General features: G+C 37.0%; 1 protein-coding gene across 3 annotated transcripts in view; it reads left to right on the top strand.

The window, feature by feature from the left end:
• The window catches only part of LOC120630330 (protein N-terminal asparagine amidohydrolase), a 134,223-nt gene that overhangs the window by 98,947 nt on the left and 7,968 nt on the right, over positions 1–27,308 (top strand). For 2 of the 3 annotated variants that reach the window (XM_039899526.1, XM_039899525.1), the window contains 4 exons: positions 7,199–7,249; positions 24,340–24,533; positions 25,545–25,610; positions 26,511–26,693. In XM_039899526.1, coding sequence (XP_039755460.1) covers positions 24,347–24,533; positions 25,545–25,610; positions 26,511–26,693 — 436 coding nt within the window. In that variant the 5' untranslated portion in view covers positions 7,199–7,249; positions 24,340–24,346. Of the gene's footprint in view, positions 1–7,198; positions 7,250–19,890; positions 20,079–24,339; positions 24,534–25,544; positions 25,611–26,510; positions 26,694–27,308 lie in introns of those variants that run through there. The other variant, XM_039899527.1, reaches the window with a different exon arrangement.

Consider the following 27,308-nt stretch of genomic DNA (forward strand, 5'->3'; position numbering starts at 1 on the left):
GGGAGAGGAGATGAAAGTGTTTGAAGTTTTACACCATAACTCCGTCAAATTATAACCGATTTAAATAATTATTTTTGTACTATAGCATGTGTTAATTTTGCCCAAACTTTGAGTAGATTTGATGAATGTGGTTGTAAATAAAGGACAGAACTCCGCAGCGAACAGCAGCAAACCCCTCATTTAAGGCTTAGCTATACTGAATACTTAATATCTTTTTAGTACTTCAAATAAATTGAATGCCACATCAAAAAACAAAATCAAACGCAGACGAAGTCGCGGGAAACAGCTTGTAGATATATAAATCGATAGCTACAAATCGATCCTTCATTCCTTTTTTTTCTAATTATGTTAGTAAAAATAAACAAGTAATTTGTATAATATCTGTCTAGTTATCTACAGCATTTTATAACCGACAGATAACACGAGTTGTTTATTATTATTTCATCACTTGGACGTATCTCTCAAGGCGTACCACTTTTTGTTGATGGTTTACTATCGGCTTATAGATATTCAATGGCCTTATCAACCAACAACTTCCGGTTAGTGCATCAATGATTGCATTATAACTTGTATGCTTTAAACAAATCAATTCATTTCTTCAATTTGGCAGACGCACGTACATTTACATAGTTGGCACTGCAAAGCCATTAATATACTAAAAAGCTAATTTACTTTTGTATAATGCGCTTTTAGCATCAATTCAATCTCGTAACAGATTATTTTAGACGAACCAGATTTCAAATTGTTTAATTTTACATCACTTTCAAAATGAATTATTTTCCATATAAATTCTTTCGATAATACATGTTCAAGATTTATGCAAAGTTTTAAAATAAAAACCGCGCTTGAAAAAAGCATAATGTTAACTTCCCGGCGAAGTGGTGAGGTGTGGTCTTGTAAAGATGAAGTTGCAGGTTTTATGAAATTTAAAAAATTAACAGTAAGTCATATCACTCTATAATTTTCATTTATATCTTTTATCTTTACAAAAAATATAGGTATTGTTTTGCCGAGTTTTGAGTAAATTATTCACATAAAATTATCAATTTTTACTCTCCATTTTCACAAACTACGCGTTTGCTTGGTAAGAGTGTTTCGTTAATAAAATTAACTGTCCTCCATTAAAAATCAACTTATATTACAACAGTAATGGCCGTTTTCACATACGACGGTGAAGGCAATGCATAAATAAGTAAAGCGTAATCAAAGCAAATTCCTAGGCATACATTTAACTTTCACCAATCGATTTTCATTGGGCAACCCATATTAACTAACTTGTCTGTGTTCTTGTATTTTCATATTTTTAATTTTTTATATGGAGTGAAAGTTATCAAAAAAACACAATTTTTATTTTTTTCTTACTGTCAAGTGTCAGTGCATTTTCTCTGGCAATCACCAAGCATCAAAATCACTAGGCTTCCGATTGGAGCCATTGCTAGGTTTAGTGAAAACGGGCATAAGATTCCTAATCCTAAGATATTTATTTCGCAATCTTGTATGTCCATCATACCAACAGTTTATAATTACGTTGAAGGCAAGTCATATAAATCTTCTTGACATGCCATAAGCCTTTTATCGTACATTGCATTATCACTTTCAATCTTTATGATTAGTATCAAACACAACTGTAACCTCAACTTATTTGTGACTGTTAAAACTGAGCTTTCTTTAAATACGTAGCGTTATAATTTTATGATGCGTTTGTTTGTTTGTCCTTACTTGTCAAAAATCAAGCTGATAACCAACTTGATTTTTGGCATATAGTTACATGAAAAGATGGAGAGTAACATAGGCTTTCAAATGGTTTCCAGAGGATTCTTGAAAATCATTAATAAACGTGGAAGAAGACGCGCAACAGCTAGTTGTTAATTTAAAAAAGTTTTTCACATATATTGCAACAATCCTTTTAAAGCATTTGACCTCTATAATAACCAAAGGACTGGCTGTCCCTTTTGATGCTGTAATTAATATTACAGTATTTTAAATTTTAGTTTCTTGAACACTCGCATTAGTTATATCTTAACAACTTAGAACAAAATATTAAACAAATGCTTACATCATCATCATCATCCTCAACCGATTACCAGCCCACTAAAGGGTACGGGTCTCCTTTTAGAATGAGAGGGGCTAGACCATAGGCCACCACCCTGGCCAAGTACGGATTGGTAGACTCTACAAGCCGGTGAAAACATTATAGTGAACTAACAGGCACGCAGGTTTCCCCACGATGTTTTCCTTCACCGTTTAAAACAAGTGATATTTAAATTGCTTAAATTAAAACGCACATAACTCCTTAAAGTCAGTGTTGCGCGCCACTCGCACTCGGTCTCCACGAAAGGATCGCCGAAACCTTCCCCACTAGGCTAACACCGCTTCAATCCGCTACAACAATCAATTGGAGACAAAAACTAAGTGACAGCATCCTGTCCACTGAAAGCAATAGAGGACAGTATTGTAATGTATTGCATAACAAGTCAGTCAGCGGGTTTCAAGCTCGCAATACATTTGTGTCTTAGAAAGCAAAAGTAAAGTTTCTAAGCAAGCTTGTCCAACCTTACTTTTGTTATATATCTCATAATCTCATCTCAAATGCTGACACTTCCTTTCTTATCAGATTAAAATGTGATTGATGTAATCAAATGCGTTAGTTAAATCCACATTATAATACATGTGCTTTTGTAATTTTCTTTCACTGATATGGTTATAAAGTCACACATTTTTACTATACTGCAATGTTATTCATTGATTGCATAAAACTTTAGTGCAGCAAGATCAAAATATTTACTTATTAAGCATACCTGTTTCCTAAGTAGATCTAAAAGTAAAACATCTGATCTGCTGTTACCACACGGCACAAATTATATCATAGTATTTAGTCCAAGTTCACATATATCTATATATATATATATATATAACAGAGAAAGTGTGTGGGTATGTTCCGTATAGGCTCCGAAACGGCTCGACCGATTTCAGTGAAACTTTTAGGGCATCTCCGGTTTGACCTGGCGAGTAATCCTGTAAAGTTTGGTGACGATCGGAGCACTCCTATTTTTGAACTGTCAAATACAGCTTTTATTTACTATGATGATATTCTATTGTTGGCTGTACATGGGTGTAGATAATGATCTTCACCCGCTTGAGAAGAGAATAGAAGAGAATTAATACGGAGAGAAATAAATGATTTAATATATACGAACTATATGAGACTTATGATGTAAGTTTATTGTTTAAATAGAATAAAACAAAATGTAGCCCGGCGAAGCGGGCTGGGAACGCTAGTGTATTTATAATTATTAATTGATGAGCCAAGCAAAAAGCCCACTTGATGGTAACTGGAAAACCATCGCCTATAGACAGACCATAGCTAAAAGCAGGTCAAGAAAGGAACACATCCTGCAAAGTGTTGCTCTATGTGCATAAACTGAGGCGTAGGTGTAGGGGCCCTGTAATTACACCGGCTTACACGCCCTTCAAACCGAAACAAAGCATTGAGACGATGATATATTGTATATTTTTCAAAATTTACAATATAACGCATTTAATAATTAATGTTTCCACCTTTATTACCACATATTTTACCAAAGCTATGCTTTCTATTAAATAGAAAAGTTTGTAACCGTAGCATGTTTGTTTTCCTTATATTCAACAAGATGCGTTTATAGACCTAGTTCTCATAAAAGCCAAAGATCTCATCTATAACGATATTTATCGCGGTTTCACTTGTAATTTGCATTAAGTTAGGTTCATTACGTAGATACGAGTAGGTATATCTTTAAGTACGTTATTTATCGTCTGTTAATGGTAACGTGTTATCAAATATAGCAACAATCTTTTGCTTTTAATATATCTATCTTAATTTATTCCTAGTATATGGTGACGGCAGAACAGAATACACTTGTCATCACTCCTCTCCCGTGAGTTTCGTACGAGGCGACTTAGGGAATATAACGGTGAACGAGCAGTAGCGATCTACTGCGATCACCCCTGTGCCCAGCGACGTGTGATGTTAGACAAACCCTCATGTTGGCAAAAGTCTTTAGTTCAGCAGTGGACTGTTAAAGGCTTTTGACGAATGGGTATGTAAGTCCTTCAGTCAGTCAGAATTAGAGTTTTATTAATTAGAAGTTATATTACTAGAAGATAAAACTCCGTTCACTTTGTTATTTGTAATACTAAATTCTTGTTCTTGTAACCTGTCGTTATTAGTTATTCTGTGAAACAAAATGGCGTCAAACATTAGCGAGCTTTCTTCGAGTTTCCACAATTAGCACTATTTGTGTTAATGCGACTCTGATTGCAGATAACACTTACAGATGAGAACGCGGATTTATTCTCACTAAGAGATACTGTTGAGAGTTTATATTACTATCTATGTTACTAAGATTCGTTGCTGAGTGTAAAGAATTCTTATTGTTCCAATACTTTAAGGCTACAAAATATTGGCTTGACATAATATAAATAAATACAATTGAATCATTTGATTATTAAATTTTTAACCAGTTGGTTGGTAAAATTTTTAACAAATTGGTTGAAGTAATGATGATTAGTATAATTCCATAACACTTTCTTAAAATGTTGGTGTCTGTGTGGAATAATCTTTGGTATTACTGAATCGAATTGACGAGACTTTTAGAGAATTACATATACAGGTAGCGGTGTAGATTTTTGATTCTGGAATCTCTTTTACTTTCACATGGACACCTATTATTTCATATCTATAAGTTAGCACAACAGATATTAAATGAATACGACCAAAGACAAATAGCATGTATTGAACTGGAACGATATTGTGAACAGTGGTAATGCTAATTCAGCAAAGTAATATCACCTAAAAGCCTAAGGGGGGCGTAGGAAACTTTGAGGGGGTGTACGATAAAAGCCGCTAGTATGATGGTAAGGGCAAATTTAACATACCAGCCTTTCTGGTGTAGGTTTGCAAGTAATGATTTTTTTTATTAAGTACTAAAGTATATAACTAAGATGAACATATCTTGTTTATGGTTTTAAATGGGTCCTTACCATCATACTAACATTCGGCTTAAATCATACACCCCCTCAAAGTTTCATAGGTCCTCTTAGGCGTTACGGGGTAATAGTTTGCTGAATTAGCTAATAATACAGTTGTATAAAAAAACCATGTGTTTATGTTTCATTGGTGGATACAGATTTCATGATTATATCAGATAAATGGTAGGTAAAACAGTCAAAGGAACATAATGAGATTTAAAACATAAGACACTTGCTCATGCTCTAGTTATTAATGGTAAGTAAACTATTTACTAAACTGTTGCACTGATCACTGATGACACTAATTGTCCGTACAGGAGTTTGTCCTTCACCTCAGAAGAACTTATAAAATCTTATTGGACCAACTTATAATTTAAAAATTATTATTGACTTACGTACGAAATTAATCATCAATAAATCCAAAGTTTACAGCGGACAGATTGATTTTAGTATCCGTATTATAGGAAAGAGAAGGTAAAAGATAGTAACACTCATTTTAAAATGCACTTAGAAGATCAAGGATTAGATTGATTATTAATTTCGGGCGTTAAATAATATTTAAATTTTTTAAATTAAACACCCCCTAAAATTTTTCCACGCCCTCTCGGTACATTATCTCTCGATGTAGCCCGCGGTCGATTCGCGAGATAGTCTGATAGTCTTCGATTGTGCCGATATGGTTTTGCTCGTGATTTATTTTGGCCGCTCCCATATAAGTACTGTAGAGTCTGCGGATACAACAATGGATCGCGACTCGGGATTTACGACAATCGATTTGGTAGCGATAAAAGTTTTAACCGCGTTCAGCAATGAGCTTGAATATTAGAGATACTGTGTGGATTAATCGGTATGCGATTTAGTCGGCATTCCCAACGTCTAATTAATTGTTATGTTGTTATTAAAGTATGTCGAAAATTATACGACTTTCAAAATTATAATGCCATCATTATCTACGTTCGGTTACCGTACCCTGAGCCTTGGCGTTCTTGTCGATGGCAGTGTTTGATGAATGCTATGTTAAAAATAATAATAATTATCTTTATTGAAATTTTAGTTGTTAACCAGTTGCACTATCCCGTTTTCCCTAACTTCCCTTTATATATATATATATATATATATATATTTATTGTTATTGTTATATCTTGTGTTCACTTTTCTTATCTCCCTCTTATTTCGCTTTATTTCTGACTCTACTTTTCATTTCAACCTTCGATCCCACCTTGGTAACCGTCTGGTACTCCCGTTTTGTTAAACGAATTTCTTCTATAATTCTTTCACCTTTAAGGCAATTATGCTCTAGAACAATCTATCTGCTGAAATCCGTGGAAGTAATTCCCTTCCTATATTTAAGAGTAGTCTGAAGGACTACAACCTTTCTTTGAGTGAAGTTATTGCTTTATTATTGTTTGTAAATTATGTATTAAAATCTACTTATATATATTATGTGTGTTATATATTAAAATATATTTTTGATTCTTATTTTACGTATGTATTTGTATCTATACAGTTTGGTGTTTATGTATATATTACAATACTGGCACAATCCCGTTTTCTTGCTGAAAGTCCTGTCTACAAAGGTTGCCTGTAAAAGATTGCTTTCAGCAATAAGTCCGCCTTTGCATATCTACACTTTCCTGTATGTTATACGTGCAATAAAGTGTTTCTTCTTCTTCTTCTTCTTCTTCTACTTCCCCGGACGTGCTCTGTCATAAGAAGCTCTACTACTACTACTAAAATAACTGTTTACGAAGCCCATTCCTAGATATCGCATTATAATTATAATTCGCATTATAACGCATTATAATTCTCAATCATATATCTCTGACTGTCCCGAACCGGTACACCAGAAGTTGCAAATCCACAAAAAAAATTCATATACCATTTACTTAATCCCATCTCAGTATTTGTGCGAAATACAACGAGTTATCTAAAAAGATACCTGGCATCAATATCCTCCATGACTCCGCTTGACTCCGCTTCCATGACACAGCTTTTAGGAAAAAACTCACCGAACACTTATCGGTAGTTAATTTTTTTGTCAAATTAAGTTTACACGACGACAATTTTATGTGCACTTGTAATTGACGTGCATATCAGTCCATGTCTGTGTGTGTGTGCTATGTTTAAAACGTGTAATATGCATGTTGTTTAAGCTCTTAATAAATAAAATAACAATGTTTTTGTCTTGCAGGTTGATCACCATACTGAATGATCGTCGCTTCAACGGTTCCACCTTATAAACGTAAGTCGGTATTGCATTATGAGATTTCCCATATAAACCGGCCAACTGCGAGTAATTGAAACAAACTTATTTCTGCAGTCAATTTCATACTTTATGTGGTAATTTTCATGCAGTTAAATTGGTTTCCAAATGAAAATTCAAATTCAAGAAGCGTTCATAGATAAATGTTTACATAATTTTAAGGGGGGGGGGGGGGGTTTCGTTCGCCAACTAAAACCTAAAGCTATGAGGGTTCCAAACGCCCCCTGGTCTAAGAAGAGCCCACAACAAACTTTTTTTTGTTATTTTATTTATATTAAGCTATGAAGCTAGAGCAATTCACATTCAAGCTTTTTTACCGTTTAAGTAATCCTTAATATTATAAAAGGAAATAGTAATATACGAGTAGTTTCGTTATTATATATCATCGCCAACAATTTATAACGAAATCGATTTATAATATTTATTTAAAATCGATCATTGATATTCAAATTTGTCTCTTCATTTGCATCTTCGTGGTTTGTTTGATTTTGCAAATAACGGGGGCAGCCTAAACGATATTGATAACTAGTCAGTAGGAGGGAATTTTATTACTTGTAGGAAACTTTTGTCTAGGTTAGTCACTTTAGCAACAGACACGTACGTTAAAGCGATGAAGCCTGCCGATAATCAGTATACGATGCAAAGAAACTGATATAAGGTATCAGGCTTTACATAACTGCCATACCCTAAGAGGTTTGCCCGCTACCATCTTATACTGAATACATCAGTACGGCTAGCATAAGCAGGTGATAAAAATTATATCCCCCTTAATAGGTATGAAGTGGTGATAGCCCAGTGGGTAGAACCTCTAACTTTTATGAGTTATGTGCGTTCCAAGCAATTAAAATAACACTTGCTTTATGATATAAAACTGATGAGTTTCTTGCCGGCTTCTTCTCATTAGAATCTCCTTCCGAACCGGTGGTAGAGTCACTTCAAACAGACACACTTGACCTGACTCTACCACCGGTTCTGAAGGCAGATTCCACCGATAAGCCGGCAAGAAACTCAGCAGTTGCTCTGTTCCAACATCAGAATTTTAAAAGTGCTTATATGAGGTTTACTTTAAATAAATGAACTTACAGGGTTCTGTACCCAAAGGGTAAAATGGGAACCTATTACTAAGACTCCGCTGTCCGTATATTCGTCTGAACCGGGATAGTTAGACAGAAGAAGTATTAACAAATACCTACTAAAAACAGAATACAATAAATAGGTATTTAAGGGGGCTCCCGTACAACAGATTTGACTTTTTTGTCGTCTATATAGATAGTGGTAGAGAACGAGTCCGATTCGCACTTGGCCGGTTTTTTTTTAATTATTTAAATACTGTGGCATCGGTGTCGTGTCATAAAACATCATCGATAAGTTCTCCGTATTGAACTCGTTAAATTGATTGAGGGTGGTGTGCGGTCGCCGCCGGTCAAATGACAATCGTATCTGGCGAGAGGTATTGGTAATTGAATAATGGTTTTATTTGTCCTCCCGCCCCGCGTTTATTGAATCAAACCTGACATCGATGCAGAGTTTATCAATACAAATGATTGAGATAATCTTTTTAAGTTTTTGAAGTAATACTTCTTTTGGCGCGTTAGGAAAGAAACATGATGAGAGTAAATTTTTACGATGCGAACGCACACCGTCACAAAAAACCGACACCCTGTTTTTTTTTGTTATATTTAAATAAACTTTATTTAACTAGATAGTGCGTTATAATAAACTTTCAGTGTATGAAATATCTTTTTTCTATTGTTAGTGTCGTTTTTTCTACAAACGTAGAATAAGGCGACAGGTAAAATTTTTGAAAAGATTATTTTCTTGTTACGCTAAAGTATAACGCGTGTACATAAGTACACACACTTTTTTTTATCCTTCATCATCATTTCAACCCATTACTGGCCAACTACAAGGGTCTCCTCCCACAATGAGAAGGGGTACAGGCCCACAACGCTGGTCCAGTGAGGATTGGTGGACACCACACACTGTTGAGAAAATGATGGCGAACTCTCAGGCATGCAGGTTGCCTCACCATGTTTTCCTTCACCGTTGAAGCATGTGATATTTATGTTATAAAAGTTAGTAATAGTGCTGTTATTCAAACTTGGCCTCCCGGAAGTGTCGAAGTCCCACTCACTGAGCTATCACCGCTTCGATTAAAGCCATTAATATTAATAGACAAATTAGCCATTTCTGCTAAACTATGTCCGAATCTTCGTAATATGCATTTGGTGCATTCGCAGTTCAATATTTAATATTCAAGTGGCCATTTGCAATAAAACCGACACCAAAGTTCACCGTCGGATGGCCCGGGCCACTTAATAGCATTAGCGTCATTGTCTAGCAGTCATTAATAAGTGCTCGGACAGTTCTATTGGCCCCGCTCCATAATGGGCCGTGCACTGGCCGGGGTGTCACGAATTCGTACCCTAATATCCCCCCAGGGATATATTATACGAGCGCTTCATAGAAATACATTATGGTACCTGGTCGTGCTATTCTCAGACCTATGACGGGAATATCAAATCTCGCAAATAGTTGGAACGAATATTGGAACAATGATGCTCAATTTGTTCACCTTTAAGTTTTTGTGAGGGACCTGGAGATGCTAATAATAGTTTATTATTTTATTTTCATTTACAGATCCCTCATGAAAAGATTCATAAAAACATCGCTTTTTTTTTTTTATGATACCCTTTGAACCTACATACTTATAAGTCAAAATACATAGTTTTCAATATCTTATAATTTATGCTTTTTGGTTTTGCGGAATAAATAAATAAATATACTACGACAATACATACACCCACCTAGCCCCAAAGTAAGCATAGCTTGTGTTACTAAGATGACTGATTATTTTTTTATGAATAACACACATAAATACTTATAGCATAAATATAAACACCCAGATACTGATAATTTTCCAGTTGTGGGAATCGAACCCACGGCCTTGAACTCAAAAAGCTGGGTCGCTGCCCACTGTGCCAGTCTGCAGTCAAAATCGGGAATGTTTGTTATTTATATATTATTTCTGAAAAAGAAGATATTTTTTTAAACATAATGATTAAAAAAATATCTTCTTTTTATCTGTAATATGTATATGTTATTTTGTCTGTATCTGTCTGTTTGTATATCTTAACAAAACAATATAAGTATTGATAGTACATTGGTTAGGGCTTCGGCCTCCATTTTGGTGGACCGAGTTTGATCTCAGACACGCATGCACCTCTAACTTTAGAGAGATAAGTGCGTTTTTAATTTAAGCAATTAAATCACTTATTTTAACTTACTTTTTACTTTAACTAACAATGACTTTAAAGGTGAAGGAAAACATCTTGAGGAAACCTGCGTGCCTAAGAGTTCTCCATAATAATAAAAAAATATCTCAAAGGCGTGTGAAGTTTACCAATCCGCCTTGCCTATCATGGTGGACTACGACCTAAACCGTTCTCATTCTGAGATGAGACGCGTGCCCTGTAGAAAGTGATGAATATCTAAATAAGTAATAAAGTTATTATTCTTGTTTGTTGTTTTATTTGTAAACACGCTAATATCTGAAACTAAAAATCGCCTTTTCAAAATCTTTATTTGCATTTTATAGCCTAATTCCTGAGGAACGTTATAGGATATTTACTAACATCAGGATATTACCCTGAGAGGTCAAGCAACGAGTGGGCGATGCGACATGGTAGTCTCCTTGAAGGAAAGTTGCTTGTCTGTCTATCCGTGCTAATCTATGGTGCCTTTCCGGTTAAAGCTCTCGTGTCGAAATAATCAAATGATTGCTTTGGATAAACCGGCACGACCTAAATTGCGACCCAGGAGAAGTTTCGTACATTCTGTGCAGCCTTTCAATCAGCCCCCTAAAGCTGTGCGTCTCTCCCTGTTGAAGCTGCGGGTCAAACCTGAACACCAGCTTCAAGGAAAGACTAGTTGAGGGACTCAACCTGGGGAGGCAACCAGGGGTGGGGAGGTCAATGGCAAACCTTGCAAAGTGGCGCATCATCTCGGAACACGATACGGAATGCATCTGCCGCCATCCGCAACAGACTATCGCGCACATGTCCGGGTGCCCCGCGTGCCCGACAATCTGTATATACGAGGAGCTGTTACAGCTTTTTGTTGTGCCAAGATTACTTTGGATAGGCGTCTTTGTAACCTAATATCTTTTATTTATTTTCCTATCAATGCCCTGCTGCTTTAAAGGCCTCTTGAGGGATAAAGTCTAGTTTGACACACCACGCTGCAGGGTTGTGAAGGACCCTTTACTCGCGACTTCATAAATACTACCTACGACTAACTACTCAACACATCGCCATCTAGCCCCAAAGTAAGCGTAGCTCGTGTTATGGGTGCTAAGACAGTTGATGAATTTTTTTTTTTATGAATATAATACACATAAATAATTATAATATACAGATAAACACCCAGCCACTGAAAAACATTCATGTTCATCACACAAACATTTTTTCCAGATTAGGGAATCGAACCCACTGCCTTTAGAAGTTACAACAGTTACATGAACGTTTGGCTGTGACATTAGAGGACAACGATAGCCAAATCTTTCGAAACCTGATCATCTACAAAGTTTCCCACGGCTTAATGACTAGGCAAAAGTTAAGCAGACGGCGCGCATAAAAGGCGCGTTTTATGCGCCGTCGCATCGCCCATTACCCGTCTCATTTGCGGCGAGAGACAAACGGCTGAGGCGAGCACAAATTTCGCCGATATAATCGCCCGGTAAAACAATGGTTACAGTTTGGTACCTACGCGACGTAAACTAAAGGGGAGTCGTCTATAAGCCAAGTTTACTTCTGCCAAAGTACTGGACCAATAGGTCGTCAATACCTATACATGGAAGTGTGATCAAAGCATGCCCCAAGTTTTGAATTGCATTGCTATTCAGAAAACAGGATCATATTAAATATGTAACAAGTTTATAAAAGATATTGATTAAGCGAAAGCTTTGCAAAAGCTAGGCAAAATTAGCGCAGTCGCGTCGCCCATTATCCGTCTCGTTTGCGGCGAAGACAGACGACGGAGGCGAGCACAAATTTCGCTGATATAATCTCCCCGTAAGACAATGGTTGTAGTTTGTTGTGAGACAAAATTCGAGTCGATAGTCGCTATAAGCCACGTTCCCTTCCATCAAAGTTCCGGACCATTGGGTCTGAAAAATATATGGATGTGTTATCGAAGTGTGCGGTCCAAATTGATAAGGCTTTTTAAGCCCGACTCAAAAAAGTATCGTAAAAAATTTATTATATTTATTTATAGTCTTTTCAACAATCTTATCTTACTGATTATTTACTTACTTGGTTTGGAGACACCGGTTTCGCTTGATTGTCTTGCTTTAGCATAGGCCTCCCCCAGGTTCTTGCTTCGCGATCATGGGTTTTCCTTGTTCACAGAGGTCCTGCTGTCGCTCTTAACTCGTAAAAAATTATATTTGATAAAATAACATACTAAGTAAATTACTAACTGAAAGTAATTGTTATATGCAAAAGCTGCATTTTATGCTTTATACCCTATGCCCCCTTATTTGCGATGAGAGGCCAATGGCAAGGTCCTTAGCATATTTCTATATAAAGTAGTTCAGAATGGTCCGTAACATGAATATAGTGTTTTTGCTCACAGTAAAAATACTTCAATTTTTTAAATTTGTGTGTTTTGGACGCAACAAAGCAAATTATCACTAACCCTAAAGCCATCGCCTTGGGCAGGATAAGAAATACGGGCCTAATTAACAAAAAAATAAAGAAACAAAGATCTCTCTTTATAATATGATTCCTAAGGTAATTTTAGACCTACCAATGCCTAAGTTTAAAGAATGCGTTAAAACACATTTATTACAGCGAGGTTATTATACAATTGATGAATTTCTTAATGACAAGGTTGCTTGGAAGCATCCGGCTCCGCTTTCATCTCTCACAAAATAGAAAAATTTATTTTAAAATGTAAAATGTAAATTGTTGATATTGGAAAAGAGCAACTGCTGAGTTTCTTGCCGGCTTCTTCTCGGTAGAATCTGCCTTCCGAACCGGTGGTAGAGTCACTACACACAGACAGACTTGACGTTTCAAAAGTGCTTATATTATGCCTACTTGAAATAAATGAATTTTTAAAATTTTTTGAATATTTTGAATTCTCTATAATCTTACTAGCTGTTGCCCGCGACTTCGTCTGCGTTTGATTTTGTTTTTAAAGTATTCAGAATCGCTAAGCCTTAAATGAGCATAGTTGTATATATATATATATATATATATATATATATATATATATATATATATATATATATAACATGTGACTGTCAATTAATTATAGACAAATAATTTGCAATAAAATAAAATTGTGACTTTACTTAAAGATTTAAGCTATCCTATCTCTTAAGTTGGACCAGACTGCTCACGGTGTGCCAATTTAATTTAAAATCGGTTCAGTAGTTTAGGAGTCCATCGCAGACAAACATCGTGACAGGAGATTTATATATATTAAGATATTGCGCGCAATGCGTTTCCATACATTTTGTTTTTGTCACCTGTCGCTCCGTGCGAAAGGTTTACAATAAGCATTAAGTCTCCTCCCGGGCGCTTGACTACATGGCGAGCACAAATTTCGCCGATATAATCGCCCCGGTAAGACAATGGTTATCTCTGGTACGCGATGCGGGAGATAGCGGCCATCCGTACCTGATGGATGCGGCACGCTCGCGAGATACCATCTCCATCGTGACGCCCGATCGCGCCGTGTGGACTGTGCACCAATTATTATTCAATAACTGCCACATCCGATTCAACGTAACGTCAGGGGTTGGGCATAGACGTGACCGTAGATTTTATGTTTAGACAATGTTTATAAAGACGTGGCGAAGGAGATGATGTTGCGCGGACATATTACATACCAGCTGTTGCCCGCGGCTCCGTACGCGTTTATTTGGTTTAATAAATCCTGCGGGAACGGTACATTTTCTCGGGATAAAAAGCAATCTTTGTGCCAGGGTATAATCTATCTCCATTTCAAAATTTAACTTGTCTGAATATAGTACTTACTTAGTTTTACTTGTCTGTAGCGGCCTCATGAGAGGCATTGATGGACGTATGTGTTTAATTTCACGAGAGATATGAGTTCACCAAGGTCTCACACAACTTTTGCCCGTACAGCATTTTCGATTTCTCTCGAATGAAAAGAAAACTCGAAATCTCGCATTATATTCATTAAAATTTAAATGCCTGTAACTCTATTGGATCATTTTTCATTTAGTATAGTCTGCCTACGCTGGGTGTACACCTAGTTTACACCATTGATTTCTTCCATAGAATATAAGATGTAAAATGAATAAATTTAAAGAAATCAACATCCGCAGCCTATTACTGTCCCACTGGAAAACGCCTTATCACACACAAACACACACACACACACACACACACACACACACACACACACACACACACACAAACGCGCGCGCGCACACTCGACGCGTCGGTGGTTCAAAATAGAAATGTGTGTGGTCGGTATGTGATAGGTAAACGTATGTAATTGTGTAATTAAAAACGAACGCTGACTAAACGAAACTTACCCTATAAGCGCTGAAAATAAACCTATCACGGTTTCAAAACATACCGAGCGACATCCTAACACATCAATAATAATGAAAGGCGCTATAAATGTCACTCTTAAATCTATGTGCGCACTTGGATTGATTGCGCGTTTCCGGTATGAAAATACGTCTAAAAAGACGTCAACGAAATAATTGGATGTTTCAGAAAACACGGCTGGGAATTATTTATATGACGTAAGAGGTGCAGTTAGTGCTATACCATAGTTTTATGCTGCCTTATCACAAGAGATGAATGTATGAATTAATTATTACGACTTCTGAATGGCTTCTGGAAGATATCTCTTTTGAGATAGGTTGGCTTTGTGCACATCCTGTCCTTTTTCATGTTAATTTTAATTTTTGGTACTAAATAAACAAAAATAATTACACTTTTATTGTAAATCAGGGGGCAAATTAGACTACTTTCGTGGCGAAGCGGTTGGAATTGCCCAAACTCTTATTGTTCGATCTCTGGTCTGGTCTGGTCCAACCTGCCAACAAAGATGTTCCGCAAAGCGATTAAGATTGTGACAAGCGATGTAGCATAGATTTTTCTTAATTCGAAATGCTTAAACAATATGTAACCGAATTACGAAATAATGTTGAAGGATTTCATATTCATAAGGAATGATTTCATAAGGAATCACCCTGTACAATATTGAATCAAAAGAACTATATTTATTTTTCCATACAAACGGATTCAAAACATGTTCCTCTAAAGCTTAAAAGCATTATTCGGTTCAAAGTTACGCGTTGTATAATCCGGCCGCTGAAATAATGCTTCCCATACGTTTACCAGTTGGTCCTAAGATTCTATAGTAAAAAGTTGACATAACCTTGTAAACAAGTTATATCAGGGCAAATAATCAATAAAAGTATTCTTGTCGTAAATCCAACGTTACTTCAAAGTTACATCGTCTATTTAATCACGACTTGGGACGCATTCTTTAAACGGCCGAACCTTTCGTCTCTAATTTGGAAGTTAGAGGGCTTGTACAGACGCGTAGAATGACAGACAACAATCGTCCAAGTAAACCATAAGTCGCGTCGTCCGATCAATTATGTAGTAGTATATAGTTAGCGACCTAATTTGTCAATAAAATTCGATTGACGTATCGAAAAAAGGAATTGCTCATGAGAACTTGTTGAAATGTGTTTCAATCTGGCTCGAAATAGCTGATTGATACTATAAAAATGAATGTACGTAAAGCAAGTCTAAATTTCATTTATTCAGTTCATTCGGAGGGTCTGTAAAGGGTCCCTAACACGGAAAAGTTTGTACAGTTACACTCAATTTATAGTCTTCGAAATGATGGCCGATAGTGAGTGTTAATATAATAAAATATCGCAACGGTAAATCAACATTATATGGCACTTTGCGATTTATGATTCCATATTTGTATCTTTCTAATTTCTTAGTATATTATGGATTTCTGTGATGCCATTTAAGTGATCGTTTGCAATATAACAAATCGATTTTTGTGTCTACAGCATTGTTTGAAACGATGGATCATCTTGATTTTTCATTGATTTATTGAAACGCTGTCGTTTCCTAGTTGTGCTATCAATAGCTGCCACTGCTGGCCTAGAAGCCTTTCCCAATGGGAGGGTTTGCCCATACCAACCGCCCACCGCTGGGCAGGCGGGTTGATGATCGCAGTATATGACAGTCGTAGCACAGCAGACGCTGCTATCTGATCTCCGTTATTATCCTTCAGTAGCTTCGGACGACACCCGTAAGAAGAGGAGGGGTCGTGGCAACTGTATTCTGAACTGCCGTCGCCACACAGCACTCGCCTCGTGTATGGGGCCTTTAATCTAGTTAGTGCAGCGTCGCACGCGCCGTCCATCAATTAGGCCCAATTAGTGGGCAGCCGACTTTGATCCGCCGACCCGTGTATCATCGGACCGAGTTATTAATGTGATAAGTTCCCGACAAATTGTGTTTGTAGCTCCGAATGAAAGTGAAAGAAAGAATATTTTGGAATATTGAATAGGAGCAGTTACTTTCGGCAAAAGGCGGTGCACTTAGCTCGGACAACCGATGGACATTGGGGTCCTAAGGTGCTTAGATGGCAACAATGCACCGGTACCAACGAGATGGACCAACGACATTAAACGAGTTGCTGGGAGCCGCTGGGAACAAGCGGCCCAGGACTGTTATTTGGAACTCCCTATAAAAGACTTACGCCCAGGAGCAATGGCGTGCATAGAGGGTGTGCACAGGGTATGCAGATAATATAAAATGAAGAAAATATCCAGTACGAGTTATAAGTACTTAAGGGTAGGTTTTTTAAAACTCTTACTGGAGATTTTTTTCATTTTATATCATCTGCATACCCTGTATCCACGCCACTGTCCAGGAGTGGGCGTTATTTCGGGAAGTTGCCAATAATCATCACGCTGGGCAGACGGGTTGGTGATCGCAGCAGAGGGTAGATGTAGCAGTATCTACAGAGGACGCTGCTGTCGACTAATGTCAGACAGTTCATGTTCATCAAATACTTGCATGAATATTACTAGAAAAAGTAACTACTTTCATACCAACTGTTCATTTGGAGCACCGACGTACTTATTATATTACGTCAGGGATTTGGAGATAGAATTTTTATAAAATTTAAAATACTCGTTTTTTTAATATAAAACCGCGAGCGCCAATTTTCAAGGACATACTTTGCAAATGTCAGACTTTAATACAAACTTTCATCTCCTATTTAAACCCCGTGGGGATGGAATTTCACTAAACATATTTTTGTCAAAAAGTTTATTAAAAGCCCGTTGTTTCCTGCGTTCTTCGTCCGCGTTTACGTTTTTCTACTATCCTTTGGTTCTGGGATAAGAAGCCTATGTTAATCTATCCGTCCTTCCAACTAACTCTATGCCAAAAAACAGTCGATTAGTTGCTAAATAGAACACAAACAAACACACTTTCGCATTTATAATATTAGTAACGAGGTACGAAATATTGGACTTTAGATAAACCAACTACATTTGTTCATGAAGATTGAAGAATAATTCAATTTGCACAATCATCGAGTCATTAAAACCGTTTCTAGGAAGAGACGACCCATTATCTGCAACGAGCGACACTCGCCTCGCTCATTTGTTATTACATGCCACTACATTACCGGAAGCATACTTTTATGCGCTCACGCATGCGGAGGCGGCGATAATTAGGGTTCGGCAGCGAAATGGTCAAAATTAAACAGTTAAAGGACAATTTACCACTTCAATAACTACTACTAATCAGCAATTTAGTCAACTCATTACCGACCAACTACAGAGCACGGGTCTCCTCTAGGAATGAGATGAGTGCGATTTTTTTCAAAAGTAACACATCGTGCTCGAATTTTCCATTCTCATTCTGAGAAGAGACCCACACCCTGCCGTGGGCCGGCATTGGCATGATAACGATGATAACGATGAATGTTCTCGCATAGTTTGGCTGAGAATATTTATATTAAGAAAAGTAACCTTATTAATAACGCGAAAAGCTGGAGTAGCTGTATGGTGGGATTTATAATTTCTTCAATCCTTATACTCCACATCAAACAAATCTTCGGCATTGTATCCTAATTATAGGCTCGGTAACCCTACTCATTGAGGAGACCGGCAGGGTGATTACGTGACACACTACATGATTGCGGTAGGAGTAAATCTCGCATCTATGTGTCAAAAGTCACTTTTATATACAAAAAAAACAAAAGTGATATGCTAGACTCGGCGCGCAAGTCTGACTCGTCCTTGACCGATTTATTTATCTAGATTAATCTCTAGTCTGGTCATACTACGATTGGATTGAATTCAACAAGCGCTGCGAGGAGTGTTTTAAGTGTGTCGATATCTTAAAGTAGACGGTATATTTCTTAATTGCTTATTGCACGATAGATACACTATCGGAGCACTATATCCAACATAATAAGCATTATCATAACAATAACAAGCGAACTCGCAGCACTGCCCAAGTCGGATACGATAACCTATATAAGCCATATGCAGACGTGCCAACATGTCGGCTGCCGGTTGGAAACGCTCCTGGGAGAGGCCTTTCGTCCAGCAGAGCCCTGTTTTAGACTATTGATGAGGATGTTAAAATACATAGGAAATTAAAAGAACTACTTACAAACTAAAGAAGATGAACGCGTGACTCCGAATCTCGAAATGGTTATTATTTATCGATTAATATTAGGAAACCAAAGAGCTATCCATTGAATCAGTCTATCTATCGACACATTTAACAATTCTATTAAAAATAATTAAGTTGTACACTCCACATAAAGGCTATCTCAGCATGCATTTGTCTTACAACGCCGACTTTCCTGCCAATTCTGTTAAAACCATAGTCAATTGTTTAGTCTTAAAGTATCGCTGTCCTTTTCACAATGAGTCTACGGGAAAAGGATAGCAAGTTTTTCAGACTTGTCAAGTGAGACAAGTAGATTTTAGTTAAGCGATTTATGTACAACAGTATTGGTAACCTACCTACTTTGGCCGTTTTCTATTTTCAATCTACTCATATCTGTAATTTTATGGTAAGTTACCAAGCAAAGTTTATAAACTTAAAACGTTAAAAATTGTTAGGATATTTTTTAAGCCCCGCCGCAAAAACGACGGGCTATTATAAGTTTGACGTAGGCTTCACTAGTAGAATAATGCACTCTGTGTACTAAGTCGTAAGTTTTCTAACTTTTAAATTTTTGACAATAACAACGTTGCCAAATAATAAGTCATATGATAGATAACATATAAATTGAATATAGAAAATGGTCATGAATTTACAAAATGCAATGTCGGTAACATAAAACTTAGACCAGATAATATCCTAAGAATTTCCACCAGAGTGCTAGTTCTGTGATCTGTGGGAAACTTATAACACATGTCGTCAATATCAGTATTATTCAGATTTTGTTGGGTAGTGACTATATCAAATTCAAAGATCACATATATTTGAATTTGATATAGTCACAGCATGTCGGGTGCCGACACAAATTGGATTTGGATGTCTGACTGTTAGGTTATGATAACTTATGGCCGACGATCACAGACCTCAGTCGATTAGCGTCTGTTAGAGCGTCAGCTGTATGCGTGCTTTCTATTATTAATAAAACTTTTAATAAAAGTTGTTGTTTCGTCTGTGGTATTTGTGTAGTGCTATTAATATTGGTGACAAATTGGAAAACCGCGCATGTGTTGACGTAAGCGCTTGTGAAACAGGTGAATGCATCTTGTTTATCATAACATAATAATTTATTATTAATAATAATACTGCTTCTTTGGTCAAGTATTTCTTGTGTTCGGCTGGGGCTGGGAAATTGCTTTTATAACATGGTACCGAAGGTTATTATATTAGATATATATTTGCCTTAGTTTAAACAATGCATTGAATTACAATTACTATACTGTGCCTATTACACAATTGATGAATTTCTTCATGACAAGACTGCTTGCTAGCGCGCCGATGCGCTTTTATCTCTCGCAAGATAGCGTAATTATTGTATAGCAGCAGGCATTACTTTGCGGAAATCCACGATATATTATGACAATTATGCTTAATTTGCTATACTCCGCGAAAAGCAAGACAATCTGTGTCATTTATAATTTCTTCAATAAAACAGATCTTCGGCAATGTACCATCTACGAACGTTTCGCTTAACGGAGGCTTAAATTATTCGATTTAACGGAGATATGGAGTCATTTAACCAAAGCAATAAAGTTTTCCTCAACTTTTTAACCAAAGCAAGAAAGTTTCCGTCAATTTTATAACCTACTCCTTTAGATGTCGGTAAAAAATTATACGTTCTATTAGTCAATTGTTACAGTAATTGTATCAGTCAAATTGAGTGTGAGATAAATTCCTCGTGTGATTGAATGGGATTTTTGTTGTTTGACTGAAATCGGTTTTACGACGTACGATAACGATGAGTCCGCTACAATGTCGTTGTCGTATTGCCTGTCGTAGGATGGCCATCTCATCTCTCTCTTGGCCTAGCCGAGTCATTTTCCCGAAATATTATAAATCGAATGAATAACAAATTATATGTGGAGCGTATTAGCAAGTAGTATTAGCTTACTGTTGTTATATAATACTTAACCGAGCCGCATTAAATTATGTTGGCGAAAATTAACAGAGGCCGAAAATAAATACTGAGTGGGCGAAAAATATACCAACTAAGCGACTCCAAAAAGGTGTAGTCTCGCTGTCCGCGTGCTAATACAAGAAAGAAACTCAGCAGATTGCTCTTTTCCAACATAATTTTGAAGTTTAACAATCTTTAGAATTTTTCTGTTTTGTGAGAGATGAGAGCGGAGTGGCCTGCTTCCAAGCAACCTTGTCGTTTGCTGATTCATAACCCACAATTAGGTTTTAATGACACTAACTTGTTCATTCACTTAGTATTTAAGTAAGCTCAGTAGTTACGATAACATTAATATACATTCAAATTCGCTTGTTTAAATATTTTTAATTTTTACCAGAACTTTCTTTCCTGGGTATTTAGAATATTTAGGCTGTTTTAGAGGTCTCTTATATGAGAGCGACTGTCGTTCGTTTGGGTCTGCCTCGTTTTATTGGGCCGTTGTCGATGTTAACCACCTTTGCCAGTAGTATACTCCGTGCCCCCGCGTTACCCGCTACAAACAGCACTTAATTTCATATGACATAAAGCTCACATTTTAACATGCACACATGCTTTAATTTGAGTTAAGTTGGTGTTGAGTCGATGTAGAGAGCGATGGCCATAACCCAAAAATTATATATCTATAGACACATCGCCATCTAGCCCCAAAGTATGTATAGCTTGTGTTATGGGTACTAAGATGACTAATGAATATTTATATGAATAACTAGCGTACCCAGCCCGCTTCGCCGGGCTAGATTTTGCTTTATTTTATTTAAACAATAAACTTACATCATTAAATTTTTAATTTAAGTCTCATAATATATTAAATCATTTATTTCTCTTCGTATTCATTCTCTTCTATTCTCTTCTCGAGCGGGTGTAGATCATTATCTACACCCATGTACACCCAACAATAGAATATCATCATAGTAAATAAAAGCTGTATTTGACAGTTTGACAGTTCAAAAATAGGAGTGCTCCGATCGTCACCAAACTTTACAGGATTACTCGCCAAGTCAATCCGGAGATTCCCTGAAAGTTTCATTGAAATTGGTCCTGAAGTTTCGGAGCCTATACGGAACATACCCACACACTTTCTCTTTTATAAATATTATAGATATTTACATATACACTTAAAATATTCATGTAAGCACCCAGATACTGAAAAACATTCATGTTCATAACACCAACATTATTTAGTTGTGGGAATCTAACCCACGAAAGCAGGGTCGCTGCCCACTGCGCCAGTCGGCCGTCAATTATGTGCAGTTGTTACATTATCAGTGGCCGTATCGATGACTGTAAAAATCATTTATGTAATGTCGTCTCAATCGTTAGGCAGGTGAGCGATGTAAGTCATTAATCACATCTTGTTTGTGCAAGGCTGTGGGACGGCACTTAGGTCGAAACTCTTTTGAATGCAATATCGTGAAGTGATCTTGAATAGCCTTGCCATCTCGCAGTCATTGCTTAACGATATTTTTTTATGCCTTCCTAATCAACTATTAGAATAAAAGAGTTATGGAAAAAAATGACCGCAGGGTGATTACGTATCTCGCGACAGGCGTAAATCTTGCATTGCATAGAAGCAGGCGTTACTTTGCGGAAATCCATAATATACTTATTATGAAAATTAAGCTTAATTTGCCATACTCCGCGAACAGCAGCAGAATCTGTATGGTGTAATTTATGATATAATTATTAATTGTAAAGTCAACATCTCCTGGGGATGCTCCGGTTTCGGAGCGAAACGTGCGTAGAGGGTACATTGCCGAGGATCTGTTTGGTGTGGAGTATACGGATTGAAGTAATTATAAATTACACCATACAGATTCTGCTGCTGTTCGCGGAGTATAGCAAATTAAGCTTGATTTTCATAGTAAATCTTGCAAGCACTGTTGTCACTTTCGTTTATTTATTGTAAAGAAAAGTGACGTTTGACAGCACTGATTGCAAGATTTTCGCCTGGCGCAAGCCTGTCGCGAGATACGTTATCACCTTGCCGATTTCGGTACTACCTACTTAATTGTAATAAAAATACTAAAATCAAAGAATGAATAAATATTAGGTTTAATAGTTTTTTAAACGAGCGTTGCAACAAATGCGACTTAATTTATGGATGTCACTAGACGTTGCCGATGAAGAACAACTATTACTTAAACAATAACAAATAATTATTCAAAAAGCAATGGAAAAAATGCTACGATCGGCGTCGCACCGATCCGAACACAATAGTCGCATAATATATTCAAAATGCCGGCGGGTCATTCGAGTGTCACTGTGTATTTTCATGTATTTTACACCGATGCCGTGTACATTTGCATAGGCCATCAGGCATCCATGCCGCGCAGGGTATTCCAAAAACGAAAACCTCTAAAGGCACGAAAAATTCCTTACAAACACACAATACCATGTTTGATTTAACTTTTATCGCGTATGGGGGCTAGTCTAATGTGGCAGACAGTGCGGAAAGATTTTTTAAATTAAGTAAAGTTTTTTTTTTAATGAAACTTGACACAGCCTCTCGTCGTCTGTCTAGCTCCAGTTCTGTCTAGCAGGGCTAGCATGCGTACCTACCAAGAGATAATTTTCTATACTCATATTTTTTATATTAATAACGTGCTAACATGCACGTTATTAATATGCTCTACAGGAGAAAGACTCGCAACTAATGCCTGAAGTCATTAATTAATCTAATAGAAAATCGAAAAGGATTTTATCAGTTTGGTTATTTTTTTTTATTACTGAGAGCGGGAAATTCAAATGGGACGATTTTGGAACATTAAAATGGAAATTTAAATTTCCCGCTCTGTTGAAGAGTTCGAATTTTTCAATAAATGACAGTAAATCAAGTGAGTTGCCAGCACACTCGAAAGGGTTACAAGTTAGCCCTTGACTGCAATCTCACCTGGTGGTAAGTAATGATGCAGTCTAAGATGGTAGCGGGCTAATCTGTTAGGGAGTCTGGTAGTCATTCCCCTAATCGGTTTCTACACGACATCGGACCGGAAACTTAATCGCTTATCGGCACGTCTTTGTCGGTAGGTCGGTAACTAGCCACGGCCAAAGCCTCTCACCATACCAGACCAGAAAAAAACTTTTTGTAATGAAAAAATGTGATATTTAAATAAACTTTACTTTAACTATATAATGCGTTATAATAACACTTACAATGTATTAAATACCTTTTTTATAGTGCTATATATTGTGTTCGAAAGAAAGTATTTTGAAAGATTTTTATCTTGTTACGCCAAAGAAGTGTAACACACGTTTTTTTGGTTGGTGAAAATTGTTGACGAATTCGGTTTTTGTCTATTAAAAAATGCATGTTATTCTGTATGTCAATCTTGTTACAGTTTCAGCATGGTGGTCGTGCTGAACGGTGTTCTCGTGGACGAGTGCCCAACGTCCGTGAGAGCCCTCCTGGCGGCCCATCCCGGCTACAGAGACGCGGCCGCACAGTTACTGGCAGCAGCAGCAAGAGTGGTCGGCCCCGCTGGTCTTCTGTACGTCGCGCAGAGAGAACTAGCCGCAGTAGTGCCGCATGACAGTGAGTAGACTACTTTACGGACAATTTTTTTACACAGTTATAATGTTGGGACTGGTGCTTGAACTAGGTAAAACCCGTGTCTCGAGCCGCCAGGCCCTTTCCCCAAGAAAAAATTATACAAGAAGAATATAATAAAGTTTAAGTTAACAGATATTCGATACTAATTAAAGCAAATAATAGCTGTTTAGGTCATGATTAATATTCTCTTGGGCTACTATGTGATGCATATACAGAAAGTGCCTCATGATAATGAATTGACTCTTCTAAGTAATAAAATGCGGGGAATCGGTTGCAATAGCTCTTGGTCGAAAACTCCAGTATGCACTGCTAGTGCTCAGTGGCGTGCACTTCATACATGCACAAAAGCACTGCCTATCCTTTTGTATAACTCATAAATGTGAAGGATTTTTCCATTTTACGGCACCTTCTTTCTCTATGTATACCCTGGTCAAAAACCCTGTGCACGCCACTGTTAGTACCACTAACTACTAAAGTGTTGAACTTCTCGTCAACTTCTTCTGAATAGAATCTGCAGAACTGTAGGTAGAGTCAACAGGCAGACTTGATATTTCACGTGTATAAATACTTCATTACAATAGAATTGAGGTTATTTGTAAATAATAATTAAACTACATCTAATTATACCGTGAAAAGTAATAGGCTTCTATTCCTCAAAATACTAAAGCCTATAAAAAAAAACAAAGTGAAGTATTTCGCTCGTTATCGTGACCACAAGTTACGGGATCCGCACATACAGTCACACGGACGTCCAAGACAGACCATTTTAAACAATTTTTTAGTTAGTTTAAATAATAAAAAGGGATTTAAAAATATTATAAGTGTGTTGAAACAAATTAATTTTGATATTGAATTTTGTAACATTGATTGTCTACTAGTGTTTTATCTCGCTCTGTTATTTGAAAGTGACTAAAACACTGCAGATCTATTCCAACGTGATGCCACGTTTATTTGTAACGTACATACTAAATATGGATTTCCTTTATTTTTCAGAAAACGTCAGTATCATAGGGTCGGATGACGCCACATCATGTATTATAGTCGTTGTCAGACATTCAGGTAATTTATGATCAAAACTTTATTTACTTACATTGTATAGAGAAAATTTATCTGTATTTTAATGATGTGCGTGATGTTTTTAATTACTATACCTAATATCATTAATCCGTACGTACGTATCCGTAGTATTATAAATGCGAAAGTGTGTTTCTCAGTACCTACATATTTCTTAGGCAATAGATGAGAAGCGGATTGACTTCATTTTTTGCACAGCGATAGACTTGAACAGAGCTAAAGATTGATAGTAGAGTTTCAGAGAGAGGGCGTCTATAAATAAATAATAAATTAAAATAAATAAATATGTTATGACAGTACACACATCGCCATCTAGTCCCAAAGTAAACGTAGCTTGTGTTATGAGTACTAAGATGACTGATGAATGTTTTTATGAATAATATACCTAAATACTTATAAGATACAGATAAATACGCAGATAATGAAAAACAAAAAAATGAATGTTTCATTTTCCATTTTCCCTCATCCATTATTGTAGGAATCGAACCCACAGACTCAGAATGAAAAGTCGCTGCCCAATGCGCCAGTCGGCCGTCGAATTGAGATCATCAGCTAGAGAGTTTATTAATATCATCATCACAGATTTATATTCGCAAAGAATCACGTTGCCCTGTTGCTGCGTGAAAGCTGGACAAACCAACAAACACTTCACAACAACACATGCTTCAATATTAGTTTTGTACACGGTTTATATATGTTCTTAATTCTGCGCTAAGAACACGCCCGATTTATTCACCTTTCGAACGAAAATAACAAAATATATATTATAAGTCATTTGGGAACTACCATGCCACAGACAGACACACATACATACCACAGACACGCCATACTTATAACACTACGTCATTTTTGCGTTGTAGGTTAAAAATATCCTTAACATTCCAGGCTCAGGTGCAGTGTCACTAGCACATCTAGATGGGTCCGGCACCGGAGAGGCGGCCGCCGCCATGGTTGCACGGGTGCAACAGTTAGCAGTGGGCTACCCTGAAGGTCGACTCGAACTGCAACTGGTCGGTGGGTTCACAGACCCTCACCGGTACTCTGATGACCTCTTCGCTAATATTATGTGTAAGTATTTTAATTTTTATACTCAACCAGCTGTTGCCCGCGGCTTCGTACGCGGTTTTTTGATTTTTCATGAATCCTGCGGGAACCGTACATTTTCTCGGGATAAAAAACACAGCCTATGTCTTGATCCAGAGTATAATCTATCGCCATTCCAAAATTCAGTCAAATTGGTTCAGTAAGTTCGAAAGAGTAAAAAACATCCATCTATACATCCATACAAACTTTCGCTAGTATTATTATACTGGATACCAAGGCATCCTTATCTTCTTCCTGTTTTATACTACTTTATACGACGAGTAGCAACCCGCCAAGGCTTCGCTCGGCTGCAATGTTGATAGTAGATACTAATGCGGGGCAGTTCTAAAACAAAATATTAAATCAAAAGGAGCATATTTATTTTATATTATATTCTCTAAGTGTTTAATTATGACAACCCTATTGAAGATAAAGGACGGACACGCGCATAGTACCAACGCTACGCGAGGCGTACCGAATACAGTGGCAGGAGTCACATGATTGTAATTTTGCACGTAATGTTAGGGTTGGATCTGATTTCTTTCATTATAAACTATGGCATTGGTTTACTCATAAGCTATTAGATTTCACAGTTAAGTC

Source organism: Pararge aegeria, chromosome 16 (assembly GCF_905163445.1).
Source record: "Pararge aegeria chromosome 16, ilParAegt1.1, whole genome shotgun sequence".
NCBI classification, from domain to species: Eukaryota; Metazoa; Arthropoda; class Insecta; order Lepidoptera; family Nymphalidae; genus Pararge; species Pararge aegeria.